At 56.7% G+C, this 16,992-nt stretch overlaps 1 protein-coding gene across 5 annotated transcripts; it reads right to left on the bottom strand.

Moving 5' to 3' along the window:
- Window positions 1–2,807: 2,807 nt before the first annotated feature.
- On the bottom strand, window positions 2,808–16,992 carry TPRA1 (transmembrane protein adipocyte associated 1). Of its 5 annotated transcripts, none has more exons than XM_032842791.1 (11): window positions 16,776–16,992; window positions 8,864–9,005; window positions 8,596–8,728; window positions 6,515–6,601; window positions 6,344–6,416; window positions 6,153–6,232; window positions 5,517–5,627; window positions 5,297–5,357; window positions 5,020–5,122; window positions 4,836–4,916; window positions 2,808–3,504 (listed from the first exon to the last, which is right to left on the bottom strand). In XM_032842791.1, exons 2-11 carry the CDS (start codon window positions 8,986–8,988, stop codon window positions 3,261–3,263), a joined length of 1,098 nt encoding a protein of 365 aa, XP_032698682.1. In that variant the 5' UTR covers window positions 8,989–9,005; window positions 16,776–16,992; the 3' UTR covers window positions 2,808–3,260. The 5 variants fall into 5 exon arrangements, with proteins under 5 accessions (XP_032698682.1, XP_032698681.1, XP_032698684.1 ...); XM_032842790.1 differs by lacking the exon at window positions 16,776–16,992 and adding an exon at window positions 16,266–16,519; XM_032842793.1 differs by lacking the exon at window positions 16,776–16,992 and adding an exon at window positions 15,865–15,982.

Here is a 16,992-nt window from a genome sequence, read left to right as displayed (position 1 = left end):
ACCCTGTGCCAAGGGTCTTCCTCCCTATGCTCCCAAGAGTGCTGTGTTATCCGGAGCCTGCCCTTATCCATGCTTGGGTCCTCAACATCCAAGGAACACATAGACCTCATTCCCAAGGGAATTCCCCACCTGTTTCTTTCCACCAGCCCCTGCTGCCTTCTGTAACCCAAGGGATTTGGGACAAAGTCAGGAGGTCATCCACCAGCTGTGGGCTTCTCTGGGCAAGGAAGGACAAGACCAAACTCCCACTGACATGGGAGAAAGAAGAAGGTGAAGATCAGGAAGGAAAAGACACAATTACCATCTCAAAATATTATCCTGTCTCCTGCAAGTGACCCCTTGGGGGGGCATGTTCTGATCCTCACGTTTCCATTAGGGCCAAGTTTGCTATAAACAAGATGGTTTTTCTCTCATGTTAAAGAAGCCTGTTGGTAGCAGTCCACTACTGGTACAGCAACACCACCATCCTTAGGGACAGGGATTATCGTTTTGTCTATTTGAGCGTCCTCGATGGATGAGGCTGAACTTCCCAATGTCACCTCATCATCCAGAATGGCTACTGGAGAACCAGCCATCACATCTGCATTCCAGGAAGCAGGAAGGAAAGACAAGAGAACAAAGGAGCAGAGCTCCTAGCTCAGTTAGCTCCCCTTAAACAGTCTGTGCTAAAGAAAGTTTCTCCTATTTCTGCTAACACCCCACTGACCAGACTTTAGTCACATGAGTGACTACAGTGGGGGCAGGGAATATCACCTTATACCCAGGTGCTTCCCTGAACCACAAAACATCAGGGCGTGGTCACTAAGAAAGGGAAATTAGGTATTAGGTGGCAACTGGTCATCTGATACCCTGAGACACTATGAGGAACTTGAAGGTCAGAGAGAAGACACGACTTGGCCCCCCCAATCCACACCCCGTGAGTGGCAGCAGTAGGGATGCAGAACTTGCACTTGGGCCACATACAATGAACCCCATAACCATACCAAGGTCTCAGAAACCCCTGCATTCTGGTTGGTCTTCGGCATGATGTTTGTTACCATCCAGATATAACACATAGAATGAGGTCCTGGCAGAACAGAAGTGAGCAGGTCTTTTCAGGAAAATCAAAAATTTGAATGGCAGACAGTGTCGGTGAGGCCTTACTGGTAGAAGTTAACACTGACTGGTCCAGCCTCTTTGAAGAGCCTGTTGGCTCAGATTAGTTTCAACTATAAGAGAAAAATCCAAAGGGGTTGAAATTGAGTAGACCTTATTTCTCACTCATCCTCAAAAAGTCATCCTAAGGGGCAAAGTCCAAGGCGACTGCAGACGCACCAGCATCAGGACACGGGCTCCTTCTATCTTGCTGCACTTCCATGAAAGGCTTTCATTACCAAGATGCTCTGTGACTCAAGATGGCTGCTACGATGCCAGCCTAGAAGAAAGAGCCTGTCCTCTCCATAAGGAAGTTGCATGCATGCTTGTATCCCATTGGCCAGAACTTAGTCTCATGGCCACACCCATCCACAGGGACAGCTGGAAAATGTAGTCTTGTTCCAGGAAGCTGTGTAACCAGCTTTTAAAAAAAATCAGGGATTCGATTACAATGGAAGCAAAGGGGGGCACACTGGAGGACAGCTATTAGTCTCTGCCAGAAGACTGTAAGACTAATTAAAACTAATTAAGACTGTGTGCTCCAGTAATTCCACGTGCATGAGTTACCGAAAGCGTATTTGTAAGGATGTTTGTCACGGAGTTGTCTACTGTTGCAAAATGTATCAGGAACAAAAACCGCCCTGCCACCTGACACGGAAGGATCCCAAGATCAAGTGTCAAGTGAAGAACAGACAGACAGAACATCTACATTCCCAGAACAGGGTAAAGCGTATACACAAGGGTGAACACACACAGGCACCTCCGGCCAGCAGCGAAGCCCCTGGCCTTGTCAGTGCTTCTGGGGCAGGGGACAGGGAAAGTGAGGCCAGGGCGGGGAGGAGATCCATGCTCCACTGTGCACCTCCCTGCGCAGGGTGAACTTTTCTTGTGCATGTTACCTATTAAAAAACAAATTTTAAGATGGGCAGTAGGCTTCAAGCCTCTTTTTGTCTATGGATGCCTCCCCGTTGACAGGGCTGTTTGCTTAGGCATCGCACTGAGCAAACCCAGGCTGTCACTCTGGCTTCTCAAATAGCACTGGCCTGTCCAGGCCTCTCTATCCAGCCCCCAATACATGCCCTGCTTGGAATGCCCGGCAGGCCTCCATCTCCCACCCACCAGGCTTCTAAGAAAGCTCTGAGGAGAAACCTCCTGGCCCACTCCTGGCCAGCTCTCTGGGTCCCAGATCCCAGGGAGCATGGCACGTTGGCCCCACAGTCACAAATTGTGTTGGTAATTCTTACAGCAGGCCTTGCAACACAGGCCTCTTTATCCCCATTTCACAGATGGTGAGCTGAAGCTAGGGGAGGGGAAGCAGCCGGTCCAGGAGAGCAGAGCAGAAGGCACAGAGAAAGGACAGGACCTGCAGGGCTCACTCCAAACCCCACGCTCCCCAACAGGGTTGGGAAATGGCAGCTCACAGAACCATGTTTCCCTTTCCACAATCCTCTTGTCTGCTCAGATGGGGACCCAAGATATGGGGCACTGGGATCCGACTGTCCTCCGCTTCTCCAGCAGCCAGGGCCTGAGCACTGGCCAGTGTTCCTCCATTGAACAAATGAAGCAACCCAGAGCCTCCCAGGGCTTGGGACACAGAAGGACCTGCCAGGACCTCTGATCATCGCAGGGTTTCACCCCAGCCCTCGGGCTCCTAAGAGGAACCTCTACAGCCGCACCTTCTGTTCCTTTTGTTTTTTTATTAAAAAATAGATCCAGAAAATATACACACTTCCACCCACCTGCCAGAGTGGGCTTTGAGGAGGCCAAAGCGCAATGGGGAAGAGGCAGAGGGATGAGAAGAGCCAGACCGGTCCTGAGTGCCCAGGCTTTGGAGAAAGGAGGTACCCCCAGCCGGCCTAGCCAGGCCTGCCCCTGAGAGATCAGAGTCTGAGCCAGTGGAACAGGGAGAGAGCAGGTGGAAGGGTGAGGCAGCCCCCAGCTAGAGCAGAGGTGGCCAAAAGCAACTGGGCGCACAGAGGGCGAGACAGGGCCTGCCTGGGGCTGCTGCCCATAGAAGGTCCCATGACCTCGTCCTCCTCCCCCCCAGGGACTTGGCACTCCCTAGTCTTCTCTCCAGCCTGCCCTCCATGGGCCCCACCGGGCCTTCCGGGTCATGGTGGCCACACTCAGGCGTTGATAGCCTTCCAGCGCTCACTGTCTGTGCTGTTGATGCTACCCGTGTGGCAGGGCATGGAAGCGATGTCGTCCAGGTAGGCCACCCCACCGGCTGAGTCAAACTGCGTGCTGGCAGCTCCTGCCGCCTCCGGGCCCTCCCGCCGGGCCACAGCGTAGGGCTGGGGCAGGTGCATATCTGGTTCTTCCGTCTCGTCCACTTGGCATTTGTAGGAAAAGAGGATCTTGGGCTCCGAGCTGGTGGGGAGGAGAGAGGGGTGGCAGAGCCCCACTGTCTGGTCAGGAGAAGGCTCCTTCTCCAAACAGTAAGCCTGCTGCCCAATGGCTGCCCCAGGAGATCCCCAAAGCTTGGACTCTGGAGTCTAAGGGGCCACGGGCGCCCCCGCATGGGCCTGTTTTAAAACTCAGCCCACGTGTGAACTTGAACAAGGACAGGTTTCTCACTTGCCTGTTTCTCACTGTAAAGTGGGTACAACTCTGACCTCAAGAGGCTCTTAGCAGAGGGTAAACAGAGGTAAATTCTGGCCCGAGGTGCTTAGCAAACACCAGTGGCAACCTCCACCATTGCAGCTTTTATGACCACCTACTTGGAGCTCTCCTGGGCCATGTTGCTGAGCAGGGAGAGGGCAGGTAGAAGGGGGTCCCTCAATGCTCAGGGTAACTCTGACAGGGAACAGCTGTACCCAATTTACAAAAAGGAGCCCGAGGCCAGGGAGATAAATGTGTGTGCAAGGTCCCACACAGATCAGGGCTGGGCTGATGAGAGCCAATACAACCCCTCTCACCCTCCTCTGATGCCTTGCCCACCCCCCTCCGGTCCCCTGCCACCTCTTCAGATCCAGCTTTTCCACCACATCAGAGGCCCAGGATCCAACCATCAATCCTCCATGTCCTTAGCATCCTGTCTCCCTGACACGCCTCCAAACACAGACAGACACCAACGTGCACCTCCCCCATTATCCACTCCACACCGGCCTCCCGCAACCCTGCTCCCCTCCCCAGCCACTCCCAGTGAGCATCCAGGAGCGTGGTGATTTGTGTCTTCTTTGTTCCCTGTCAGAACGTGGCAGCTGCAGCAGTGCCCGACACCTAACAGGTGCTCAGTGAATGCTTGCGGAAAAGACTGAGCGGAGTCTTCTACAATGAAAAGCAAGCAAGTGTAGAACACTGCGCATAGACACTCTCTTGTGGGGAAAGTGTATATGCCTGTGTATGTTGCATATAGAATGTGTATATGCATGTATGTGCATGCATGTGTGCATATGCATATATGTGTGTATGAACGCGTGGGTACAGACACATACACACCATCTGTCTCATTCTTCCCAGTGCCTGAACTGGGTGGGAGCAGGGAGCCGGGGGACCCTGAAGCGGAGGATGCGCATGCGCATGGAGCTGGAGGCGCAGTTCCGCAGGCAGCCACGCGGGGGCGCCCGTGGCCCTCAAACCACCGGCCGCTGGGTGGTGAGCAGGGCACCAGCTACCACGCCCCCCCCCGCCCCCCCAACCCCGGTCCCACGCCCACTGCCTGCGCCACGCACCCCACCAATCCCGGTGGGAAAACTCACCCAAAGAAGCCCCGCAGGAAGGCCACGTAGATGAGGGGCGCAAAGAAGCTGAAGTAGAGAAATGTGGTGGCATCTACACAGCTGGGGGCAGGGCAGGAGCAGATCAGGGAGGGGCCTCCTCTGAATGGGACCTGGGCTTAGCCTCCCCTGCCCGCCGCTCCCAGTCCCGCCTCGCCCCACCTACCAGAGACCCTCGATGATGTCCGCGCAGAGCAACGCACTTCCCAGCCCCTGTAGCAGGTTGAGCAACGCCAGAATGCCCGCGTACACGTAGAAGCTCCTTCGCGCTGGGGGGTTGGGGACCGTGAGGCCCTGACCTTGCCTCCACCCTTCATCCCCAGCGAGTCACCTGAGGCCCTTCTGGGCCGCCAAGAGGACCCCTCCCTCTCACCAAGGGCTCTCCAACAGAAGACCCTCCCTTACACCCAACACCGACCCAGAGCCACCCACTAGCTGCTTACAAGGCAGGGAGATGCGCTCCTTCAGTGGGGTCTTGGGGAGCACGACCACCAGAGAGTAGACCTGCAGAGACAGCCAGGCTGAGAAGGATGCTGGGGACACCGAGCCCAGAGCTAAGCCCGGGACCAAGACATCCAGACCCCTGCCTCAGGCTCTGAGACCCATGTAGCCACCCCCCAGAGTGCCAGGCCCAGAAAGGAGAGAGGGCCCTCTCCACCTCACCAGGAAGAAGAAGCAGGAGCTGACCAGCCAGAACTGGCGGCCCCCATGCCCGTAGATGTTGAAGTCCTCAGCCGACAGGTGGGCGTCAGGGTACAGGATCTCCAGTGTCCCCTGCAGGGGCAGGCATGGGATGGCCTCAGTCTCCTGCCACCTGGAAATCCTGGAGTCTCCCTAATACAAAGCACTCAGAGCTCTCCACCACAGCAAGCCCAGCTCCCTGGCCAGGCCTGCTCCAGACTGCTCATGGCCCCGCTCTTCTCCCTACCCACTCGGCTCCCAACACCCAGAGGAGGCCCTTGCCATGGAGTAGGGAACTGAGCTCGGCAGGAAGTAGCCGCTGCCAACTCTAAGGAAGGAGTCTCTAGATGTACAACTCTCAGTGTGGTCTGCAAACCTGTATGTTAGGGTACCTGGGCTGCTGTGACAACAGCAGGTTCCAGGCATTCTCCCCGCCCCTACCCCAGCCTATGGACTGGACTGGTTGGTGGCAGGGAGAACCTGCCTTGTTAACAAGCACCCTAGGTAATTCAAACCTGGACCCAGAGCCAGGGAACAGAGGATGCTCGGCCCCCAGTGACCCCTGACCTCCTCTAGGGAGCCCCCCTAGCTGCCCCTGCCCCCCACCTCCCCCTTTACCTGGGTGACCGAGTAGGCCAGGGACAGCACCGTGGTGATGGCCAGCACCCGCTTGATGCTTGACTTGCTCTCCAGGTGACCTGGAAGAAACGTGCTGGTCAGGGAGAGGAAGCGAGCCGTGGGAGACCGTGGTGGGGTCGGTGCCCACTAGGGAGGGACAGGGAGAGCGCTGGCCCCAGCAGCACACGCACCAAAGGCAAGGCCCAGGATGACCACGCTCAGCTCGATGGCCAACAGGAAGAAGCGGGTAATCTCCCACAGGATCTGGACACAGAGTGGGCAGAGTGTCAGCCTGGGGGCCCGGTCACCCCTCTCCCCAGCGCCCCGCATCCCCCCACCCTTGTCAGCAGGCCCAGCCACACCTTATCAGCAACAGTTGCAGCATCCGAGGTGCTGACCGTCATGGACACCACGGCTCGAGCGATGCCCACCAGCGCCACCACAAACACCTGGTGGGCAAGAGTGGGGATGCTATGATGGGGTCAGGGAATGAGACCACTGTGAGGCACAAGGCATCACAGGAGCCTCAGATTCTCTGAGAACAGAAGGATTCCAAACTCAGAGTCAGGAGTGGGATGCAGGGAGGTGGGGTGACCCTCCACGGCTGGTAACCTCTGCCTGGCCTTTCCCTCTCCGGCCTCAGTTTCCTGGCTATACTGGCAGCCTTAGAATGGCTAGTGGGGTGACGGTAGAGCCCCACAGCCAGGCTGGAATGCCAGCCCTGCTGCTTCCTGCCTCTGTGACCTCAGCCAAGGACCAGCACCTTCGTGCCTCAGTTTCCTCATCTATGAAATGGGGTGAAACTAGGTTCTACTGTATTTGATGGCTGTGAGGAGCAAATGGGTAAATCGATATAGTGGAAGCGAGCCTGGCAGCCGGTAAGGGCTGGATACACATTTTCCTTCAGTGCCGTCACATTAGCACTTTTAATACCCAGCCATGGAGGAGAGGAGGCTGCAGGGAAGAGACCTGAGACCCTGGGGAAGACTGCTGCCCCTTCTGTCTCGCAGAAGTGCCTGCGCTCAAAATCCTGGATACCAGCAATTTGTCAACCTGGTATCCACTCCCTCCCTCTGGCAACAGCCTCCTTCCTCTCCCTGCTGCTCATGTGGCTCAGGGGCCAGGGGGGTAGGGGGTGAGGGAGAGGGGGGGTCTTGACCCAAATTCAGGGACTGGCCTATAACCCAGGGCTGGCCATTTGACACATGCTATTCCCTGATTTGGGGATGGGGTGGGACCCAAGGGAATCTAGTGACAGGCACAGCTAGGACACCAGGTGCAGCCACTGGAAAGGAAGCTGGTGGGGCAGGGGGGTTGGGGCGGGGGGGCAGGTTGTAAGTCCGGAGCTGCTGGGCTGCCTGGCTCCATGAGCACGGGACTGTTGACAAGGCCACTGGAGAGACCCCAGCTGAGAGGGAGACTGAGACTGTGTCCCCACAGTCTTGTGGAGTCCCTGAATCCAGCCAGTCTGAAACCCCGGGACTTGTCAGTTTCTCCATCAATACATTCCCTCCAGCTTCCAGGAGTTTCACTTTGGTTTTCTGATACATGTAAACACAAGAGTCCAGATACATACACAGTTTGTCCTTTGTGCCACGAACCCCGTGTGGAACTCTCGGGGAGGCTGACACCACTCAAGAGGATGGGCTATAGAAGCAGCCAAATGCTGTGTGCCTACTGTATGCCCGGCTGCCAGCGGGCTAGGGCTAAGGGCGTGGTCTTCTTTGGTGGTCACAGGCCTGCCTCAGGCTAAAGCAGGCCCAGCACACATGATGTGGGAAGGAGGGCACCGAGGAACAGAGAGGCCAAACCACCAGTCCAAGGTCATATGGCATAGCTGGGGCCTGGAGGCAATCTGCCTGAGCCAATGCTCACCACTGTCTCCTGAGCTCTCTAGAAAGAAGTCCCCAGGAATACGAGGGCAGGGGCAGCGCTGAGTCCCCCAGCACTGCCTCATGGAGGCAGCAGTGGGCATTCTTCTGTCAGCAAGCATCTCTTCCCCTGCCCTCTACAAACGGCTCCCCAGTTTTCCTCCAAGGGCCACCATCCTCTGCAGTGCACACAGCCTGGCTGAGTTGATCCCACCGTCCCAGCCCCAGAGTGCCCCTTCCCTGCTAGTCACAGAGACTGGCTCAGGGACCAACAGGGGATCCAAGGCAGGCCGGTCAGAGGGAGTCCCAGGTCCACACTAGCACCACCAGGAAAGCAGTCCTCTTCCACTGGCATGGGCAGGGAGACAGGATGTCAGCTTACAGCTGCTCTTGGCTAATTTGGACACCGGCAAGGGAGGGTTCTTCTGAGGTGAACCTTGAGGATGTCCGTTTACCCATGGATCCAGCCACGTCTGAAGCTGGACTTCATCACAGAAACAGTCAGTAATTCCCCTTTTCACCTACGCCCATTGGAGTTAGGTTTTTCTGTCACCCGTTGGGAGTGAACTCACCAGGATATAGAAGGTGATAAAAATAGGGCTGGAGGTGACACGGATCTTGGCCCGAGCAAACGGAAGCTTCCAGAGCAGGAAGATGAAGAAGAGCACATTGGGGATGAGCAGCAAGAGGTCCCAGTACCGGACCCTAGCAGATGGGGACAGAAGCCAGCCACCTGGTAAGGTTCTGTCTACAATGCCCCGTCCCCGCCCCCATCACACACACCACACCCATGCATGCTGCGCACAGGGGAAACCCACTCAGGGCCACGGCCTGCCTCACCTGGAGGTTCCGATATCCTCGTAGAGCAGCAGCAGACAGCGATGTGGCATGCTGATATTGGGTGCCACGGGTGGGGGCAGGGCTGTGCTCCCGTTGGCCCAAATCACCTCTTCCAGGATGTCCATTCTGCCAGCAGCCGGGCCTGGGGGAGTGAGAGCCCCCACGTGAGTAGCGCAGCGGCTGTGTGGCCTTGCGTCTCTGGTGTCAGGTTCCCAGTAGATCCCAAGAGCGGTTACCTACCATGGGCTGGTGGACCACTCTCCCCCCAGCCAGGCAGAAGTTGAGGTGTGGCTCCCCCACATGCCACAACACAAGACCCGGACAGGGGTCCGGTCGGCTACCTTGGCCTCTGTGTCATGACCCCCACACAGTAAAGGCCACTCCCAGTGACTGAGCCTTCCTCTGTGCCAGGCACAAAAAAGCCGGCTCATGACCCCAGCTCCTCCCCCTGATCTGGGGGTCTGGGAGATAGGGAGCAGAGGGGCAAGGTCCCTGTGTCCTTGGAATGGGACTAACGACAGTGTCCACCCTGGGAGGCTGTGGTGGGCACTGAAGTGAGGTCTAGCGCCCCCTACAGCCCGCACGCACGCAGTCCTCAAGAGTCCTCCGCGCACAGCCCACTGGAGAAGGGGGGTACTGACAGTTTGCAATCATGCAGCCACTGAGCGCCAGAGTGGGGCACCATGTACACCTCAGGCGGACCACACCCCTTGCCATCCTCTGCTGCCTTCCTGGAAACGGAGACACAAATCAGGGGGACATGCACTGTGCCAGGAAGATGCACAGGAGGTCTCCAAGTGGAAAGGGGGAGGAAAGGAGAGACAGGGCAGAAGGGGCCCCACCCCAGCAGAGGGAGCTGTGTCTGCAAAGGCAATGATGGGGGGGCTGCCAGGAGACATGGGAGTCGGCAGGGGAACCCACATCCAAGAGCCTCTGAATGAGAGGTGAAGAGTCCAGCCTTAAAGACAGGAGAGCTGGTGGCGTGGGGCCTTCGGAGCCACCCTGGACCAGACAGGCTCCCAGGTCGCTGGACTCTCAGGGACCGGACCACAGCTGGGTCCGCACTGACAGCAGCAGGGACTTCTTTGGGGAACTCAGGGGGGTGCAGGGCAGGCGAGCCTGGCGTGGCCTGGGCATCAGGACATAACAGACAACAGTGTTAAAATGATGACCAGAACAGATGAAGCCTTATGACCTGGAATCTCCACTTCTGGGTACGTTTGTAACTGCCCAGGGCTAGCAACGGCCCAGACGCCCGCCATCAGCAGTACACACACGTACGCGGTGCCACTCATACAAGCAGCAGAACACAAAGAGAAAGAACAGGCTACTCCTATATTGGCGACATGACAGGGCCTCACAGATATGGGGCCAAGTGGGGCTAGCTACGAGTGCATGTGTGCGGCCTGAGCCACGCACAGACCCAGGTGAGGGTCACCTTTGTGGAGGATGGAGGGCATAGTTGAGGGAGGGACACATTCCAGCTTCTGGTGCTTGATGGCGGTGGGGGGGGGTGGGACAGGGAGGGGTAACACAGGTGTGCTCACTGTGGCAAAATTCATTGAGTCTGTAATCTGTGACTTTTCTAATACTGATTTACACGTCAGTAAGTTTTAAAAAATTGAAAAATGTGTTCTGTTCACACTCTAAGAGCACAGGTCTCCCATTCAGCAAGGAGCAGCCCGGGTCGCTGGGCGCCCTGTTGGAAGATCTTCAAATGCCATGGGCACCCATGTCTGTGCTGTCACTAAGGCTACCCCTGAGCACCAGCAGGCCCGGGGTGAGGGCTGCAGGGGACGCAGGGCCTCCTAGCCACTGTTCCAAGCCATGGAACACAAGCGCTGCCTCTGGCTGAAAGGGACAGGAGACCAAAGCAGATGGGCTGAGACCTGGGGCTCAAACTCCTCCATCCTTCTCCTCAACAGGCCAGTCTCTGGCTCTGGGGTCACATCCCCACCTGCAACTTGAGGCCAAACCAACAGGGAAAAAGAACATATGCCCAACACATAGTAGGTCCAAAGAAAGGATGCATTCTTCATGCATTCTTCCACCAGCCAAGCAGCCAGCATGAAAACCATGTTAATAGAGGAGTGGGACCGAATGATGAATGGGTGACACAGTAGAGACTACCAGGGTCCTCAATATCCACACTACCCTTTAGTACTGGGGCCCATGTATTTTACCTTACATGTGGCTTCCCAGGATGATGGCTATTTTCTGAGCTTCTATTGCCACTGTATGGCCACATGACCAAGTTTTATCCAATTGGAAATGAGTAGTTAATTTAATGAGTTGGTCCATTTCAGGCCAAGCAAGTCTCCTTTCCTATTGCCTGGAATAGGGATGTGGTGGCAGGAGCAACAGCAACCACCTTAGACTGCAAAACTGAAACCATGTATTGAGAATAAGAGAGAAATGAGGAAAAGTGTCTGGGTCCCAGGCCAACATGCCTCCAGGCATATCCTGGACAGCTTGAACACAGACCATCATGCAATATGCAGGAATAATCTACTGTCTTGTTTCCTGACCTTTGTTTCCACAACTAAGCCAGAATCCCAATGAATATGAAGAGGTACTGCTTTGGACTGGGTTGTCAGACAAGCTGACATTTGCACTAGATCTAAATAATTGAGAAGGAACCGGACTTGGGAAAATATGGACAAAGAGCACACCTGGGAGAGAACAGTGAAAGCAAATGCCATGAGGTACAAACAGGCTTGGCCTGTTCAAAGGGCAAGAAGCAGGCCAGGGTGGGTGGTGGGGAGATCAGAAAGGCCGGCAGGGCCAGGTCACACAGGACCATATGGCCACCTACAATGTGACTGCATTCTGAATACAATGAGAAGGGTGTTATGAAGGCAGGTGATAGGGTCCCATGTCCACATGGAGAGGACCCCTCAGACTGCCAAGGAACATGGAATGAAACAGGGGGAGATTGGAGGCAGGGAGACCAAGGAGCTACTGTACCAGTGCAGGCAGGAGGACGGTGGCTTGACCAGTGGCTGTGGTGGGGGTGGAGTGGAGGGATCTGGGATCCCCTGGGAGGGTCAGCCAACATGAGCAGCCCACAGACACCCCGAGGGAATGCGGAAAGAGAGCAAGAATTGGTGATTTCTGGCCTGGCTACTAGGTATTTTATACCAGCTAGCCCAATGCTGCTAACGTGTCCCCACCAAACACAGCCCCCTTTTCCCCAGCTATCAAGGTGCAATTTTATTCCAGGACCCCTCCGTGATGCCCTGGGGAATAGGCAGGGGCCCCGCCCCCCAGACCAGAAGCTGAATCTTAACAACAGTAAGCCAGTGGCCTTGGGAAGGGGCAGTCTGGAACAGAACTGGACACCTCAGTAGCACACAGGGGTTCTCCAGGTTGACATGGGGATGGTGGGGGTGGGGTGCTACGATTTTTCGTGGACAGGGTCCAAGGCTGCCACATGTCCTGCAACACATGGGACAGCCCACCAAATGAATGATCGTCTTCCCCTTTGCCAACAGTGCCCCGAAGGGAGACTCTGGTCCACGTGTGGAGGGGCGTTCTCCTTGCTGGTGCCAAGTTTAGGCAATGGCAGGTGATGAAATATGGGGGAAGTCTCCCAAGAAACATTCTCCTCGCTGACCGTCAGACACCCTCCAGGAGGAAAGCCATTTCTTGGCACCTGCATGGAGCCCTTGAGGGTCTGCTGTGTGAACATGGCCATGCTGAGCATGGGGTGTGCCACTCCCCCCAAGACTTCTGTGACCTGGGAGGATGACTGATTAAGTGACCTGAGTTGAAGGAGACAGATTCCACCTCCCCCTGCGCCCCTCACCATTCTCTGTGGAGCAAACTTCAGGTCCCAGCAACCCAACACCAGCTCTGGCCTAGGACGGGGTGTCAAGCAGTCCTAGGAGGGGCAGGCCCCAGAGGGCAGGCCAAGCACCCAGTAACTGCTGAGAAGCCGAGAGGTCTCTTGTGGGGGGAAAAAAAAAAAAAAAGCCAGTGAGGATGACCAGGGCCAAGCAGCAGGAAGAATCAGATAGAGTCTGATGGGGGGAGCATCACTTGGTTTTTGCCTGTCCAGCCCCCCATTTTCCTGAAAGGGGAACCTCAGCTCCCCGGGTCTCTGTCCATGAAATTGAGGGACAGCTGACTCAAGCCCTTCACAACGCCCAAGGAGTGTGCTCATGATCTAAGCCTGGCTTATCAGGACACTCCACTGTCCCGGCCAATGAGAATCAGCACAGGACTTGCTGTAATTGCTAGGAACAGATACTTTCCGCTCCAAGTGTCATGGTACCAGACAGCTGGACCACTTTGACCCCACATGTGGCTACCCACCTGAGAATAAAGCCAACACAGAGGGATGCAGAGCTGAGAGGCAGATGGAAATCCATCCCAGGATAGAGCCTTATATGAGCTCCTGGATCTAGCCAGACCTGAAGCTAGTACTACTCCTGCACTCTTTTTAGGCATAAAATCCCACAAATTCCCTTCTCTGCTTACGTCCAGTTGAGTCTGATATCTCTAATTCACTAAGGAAAACCTTCTGGCTGACATGGGTTATGGAGTTGGACAGATTTGGGTTGCACTTCTGGCTCAGCCATTATGTGGCTGTGTGACCTTGAGTGAGTCATTTCTCCTCTCCCCGTGTCACAGGGACAAATAACACCTTCCCAACAAAGTTGTCAGGAGGATCAAACAAGAACAGAGAAGTAAATGCCTAAGAAAGGTCACACCTTGGTAACTGCTGCTTTTTTTTCCAAGAGGAAGGCCTGGGGGGTGTAAAGGGAAGAAGGATTCAGTTGGAGGGCAAGGGCCCCTTTGGAAGGAGTCTGCTCCACCAGTGCCCCCTGCTGACTCAGTGGCTGCAGCAGACACACTCCCTGAGCCCTCCCAGCCTGCGAGGGAAGTACTTCTGTTATCTTCTTGGACAAAGCTCTGGGCCTCCCAGCCACCTGCCAGGTTGTCTATTTCCAGTGCCCAGGCCCCCAAGTGGTGACTTGCCAAGTGCCCCTCTCTGGGAGCCAGTTTCTCCACCTATAGATGGAAGGCTCTGGGCTCCATCTAGAGCTACGCTTCTCACACCTGAATGTCATGAACGTGCAGATTCTGATTCAGCAGGCCAAGGGCGGGGATGACGGCCCACATTGCTAATATGATCCCAGCTGGTGCCTTTTCTCTGCTGGTCAAAGAAGCACTGTTGGCTTATGAGGCTGTTGGCCTTACCAGAATTGCCACTATGTGTCAAAGCTTGTAAAATAACTGAAGAAACAATAAAAAATAAAACAACAATGCACACTACCCTCAGACACAGGCCTAGGTGCTTTACACACTTAGTGACGCTCTCAACTATCACACCACCTCTGCGTGAGATGGAACTACTCTTGTGCCCATTGTACAGAGGGGGAAAGGAGAGGCACAAGAGGGTTAAGTCACTGGCCCCATATTCTCCTCCCTGCACCTTGGGCAAGCTCCGGGGCTTGGGAGCAGAAGCCTGGGTGGTGACAGAGAAGTAAGGGGTCTGCAGGCTCAGGAAATGGGGGACAGAGGATGGGACAGGGGAAAGGAGATGGTGGGAAGGCTGGCTGAGGGCAAGAAGAAGAAGTAGAGCCCAGATTCGAGGGATGGAATTCGCAGAGGAGTTTCCTGGAGGCTGAGTGGCTTAAGGCAAATGCAGGTCTTTCAGGACCAGGGAAACCGGAACAGACTGTTTCTTCCACCTGGGAGGTACTTTCCTGACCTTGTTAACATTCCAGAGGCCATCTTCCCACTCTCCACTTGGGCCTCCAGCTCCTTCTCACCCTCCCTGTGGCCAGCCTATGGGGCAGGCCTGGCTCCAGTCACACAGTGACTGGCCATGAGCCCCTGGAGAGGATTTTCCCTTCTCTGGGCTTCAGCTTTCCCATCTCTCATCTGTGCAATGGGGTTAACCAGGACTGGATGGGAAACCCCGGGGAAGACAGAAAGCCCCGAGCAAAAAGAGAGAGGCTATACTTCGTAGTTGCTGCAATGCCCCCTCAGTGCTTCTGACCCTTAGCAGACAGGTGAGATTATCTAAACTCTGGAAACAAAACAGATTAAGAAGGTTCCATAAGACAGACGCCAGCCCCTCATCCTTCAGGCTTGCAGGTGTGGGGAGGGGAACGCTGTTCCAGACAGGCCACTCTTGGTAAACTGCCAGCAGCCCAAGCAGGAGCCCCCAGGATGAAGTGAAGCCCCTCCTGATTTGCCCCCTGCCTGCTGCCCTGCCTCATGCCTTCCATCCTCCAGCCCCCTGGCTTCCACCTTGTTCTCCAAGCTGCTAAGCTTCCTCCTACCTCAGGGCTCTTGTGCTGGCCCTTCTGCCAGTCTCATCATTCAGGCCACCTCCTCAGCCACCTCCTCAAAGCCCTCCTTAACACATCTCTCTCAGCTAGCCCGCCCTGTGCTTTCTTTACAGCACTTGGCCTCCATCTGAAGTGGGTCCTGATGTGTTTACTGGCCACCCACCCCAGGCGTGCTCATGACCCAATCCTCTAGAATAGTCCCTGGTACAGAATAAGTTCTCAACAAAATGTTACGATGGGGACAGATGAAACTCCAGCAGAGTGCAGCCAAGCCCTTTTCAGGGGAGTGGGAGAAGGATCACCTGGGAAGACCCTCAGCCCCACCACTACCACAGAGGCAGAAAGCAAAGTCCCCCTCCACCCTCCTTCCCCTGGTCCCATGGATGCAGCACTTCTGAGCCTCCCAGAAGGCCCCTCCTGCAACAGCAGCCCTAGCTGCATAAACACCACCTCCTGCCCCTTTCTGGCTGCTGAAGGCCACAGCAAAGTTGGAGGCAGGTCCTGTCCCTTGTCTGTGGACCGAGGCACAGGCCCAAATGCAGGGCCACTGACTCTAGACTCTTCCTGCACAGTCTCAAGCCACTGGGTCCACCATCCCTCCTGGCTGGGCAGCCCTGGCCCTGCGCACCTGTAGGTGTGCACACTCCTCCTCCCCAAGCGCTCTGCCATCCCTACTCCTCCGGGCCTTCCCATTACCCGTCGCCTCTTCCTGTGAGTCCTCACCCAGGGGGCCCCCTTGGCTCTCCGAAACTTCTCCAAGGGGGTCCTCTGAGGCTGCGCCCTGAGCGGGAAGGGGTCACTCCCGGAAGAAGGAGCGGCGACAGGTGGGCCCCGGTCAAGCTGTGGAGATGGCGGTGGAGGTCCCGGTCAGCTCCCGGGTCTCCCGCAGCTGTGCGGGTAGTCATTAGATGCACCCGTGCTCTGGGTGCTCCCTGCCGGGGAGGGGCTGTAGGTGCGGCGGAGGCCAGGGGGCGTCCCGGCAGGGGCGGTCCCAGCCGCGGAAGAGGGAGGGAGCGCCCAGCCCCGCGGTAGGGCTTCAGGACGGGCGGCGACGGGGCTCCCCCTCCAGGTGTGGCGGGAAAAGGTTCCCTCCTTACCTGAGGGCCTCGGGCCGTGCTCAGGCCCCGCCGCCTGGGCCGCTCATTCGCCACCGAAGAGAGCGCCGACGAGGCGCAGACCCCGGGAGTCCGGCCTCCAGCGCCCTGGGCAGGCTGCGGGGCCAGGGAGCGTCGCGCAAGAGCCGCAGGCAGCCGGCTCCGCAGAAATGGGGGGCCGGCAGGAAAGGGGAAACGCGGTCAGCGCACCGGGCCCACCGGCCCCCAAAGGGCATGCAGCCTTTCCCAACAGCGGCGACCTGAAAACAGCCGCGACCTTTTCGTTGGGCCAAAAATGCGAAAACAGCCACTACCCCTACTTATAGCAGTCGGGCCCGCCCCCAGACCCCAGTAGCCTATAGAAATGGAGCTCCACCAAAAAGAGGGCGCAAGCCGAGGGAAAAGCCAATTAGATCCCTAAGAGGCGGGGCGACCCGCTGACCTCTTAAAGAGACAGGAAGCTGGCACTGCGGGGGAGGAAAGCAGCGCTGGGGTAGGGAAGCTGCTGCGTACCTTGCCCTGAAGGCGGCCAGGATCGCGGACCCGAGAGCCGAGGACGCTGCCGCCTCTTGGCCCTCGCGCCTGCCAGCTGTCAGCAGCTGTCAACGGACCCTCTCGCTCCAGCCTGCGCTCCTCCTCCCGGGCCCGGCCGCGGCCCGACCGTCCAGGGAGGAGTCTCCGCGGACCGCCCCCTCGCGTGCCACCGCCTCGGGCGCCCCGCAGCGGCTGT

The sequence above is a fragment of the Lontra canadensis genome, unplaced genomic scaffold (genome assembly GCF_010015895.1).
Source record: "Lontra canadensis isolate GAN:19392208 unplaced genomic scaffold, GSC_riverotter_1.0 scaffold133, whole genome shotgun sequence".
Lineage (NCBI taxonomy): Eukaryota > Metazoa > Chordata > Mammalia > Carnivora > Mustelidae > Lontra > Lontra canadensis.
This window is presented reverse-complemented; position numbering and strand designations above follow the sequence as displayed.

What these genes read in the sequence shown, in the direction of transcription:
- TPRA1 (XM_032842791.1), bottom strand. Translation starts at nt 8,988, where the DNA reads ATGGACATCCTGGAAGAGGTGATTTGGGCCAACGGGAGCACAGCCCTG. An exon ending in TTATCACCTTCTATATCCTG is followed by an intron (nt 6,602 to 8,595) that starts GTGAGTTCACTC and finishes CTTGCCCACCAG; the next exon opens with GTGTTTGTGGTGGCGCTGGT. An exon ending in CATCCTGGGCCTTGCCTTTG is followed by an intron (nt 6,233 to 6,343) that starts GTGCGTGTGCTG and finishes CGTTTCTTCCAG; the next exon opens with GTCACCTGGAGAGCAAGTCA.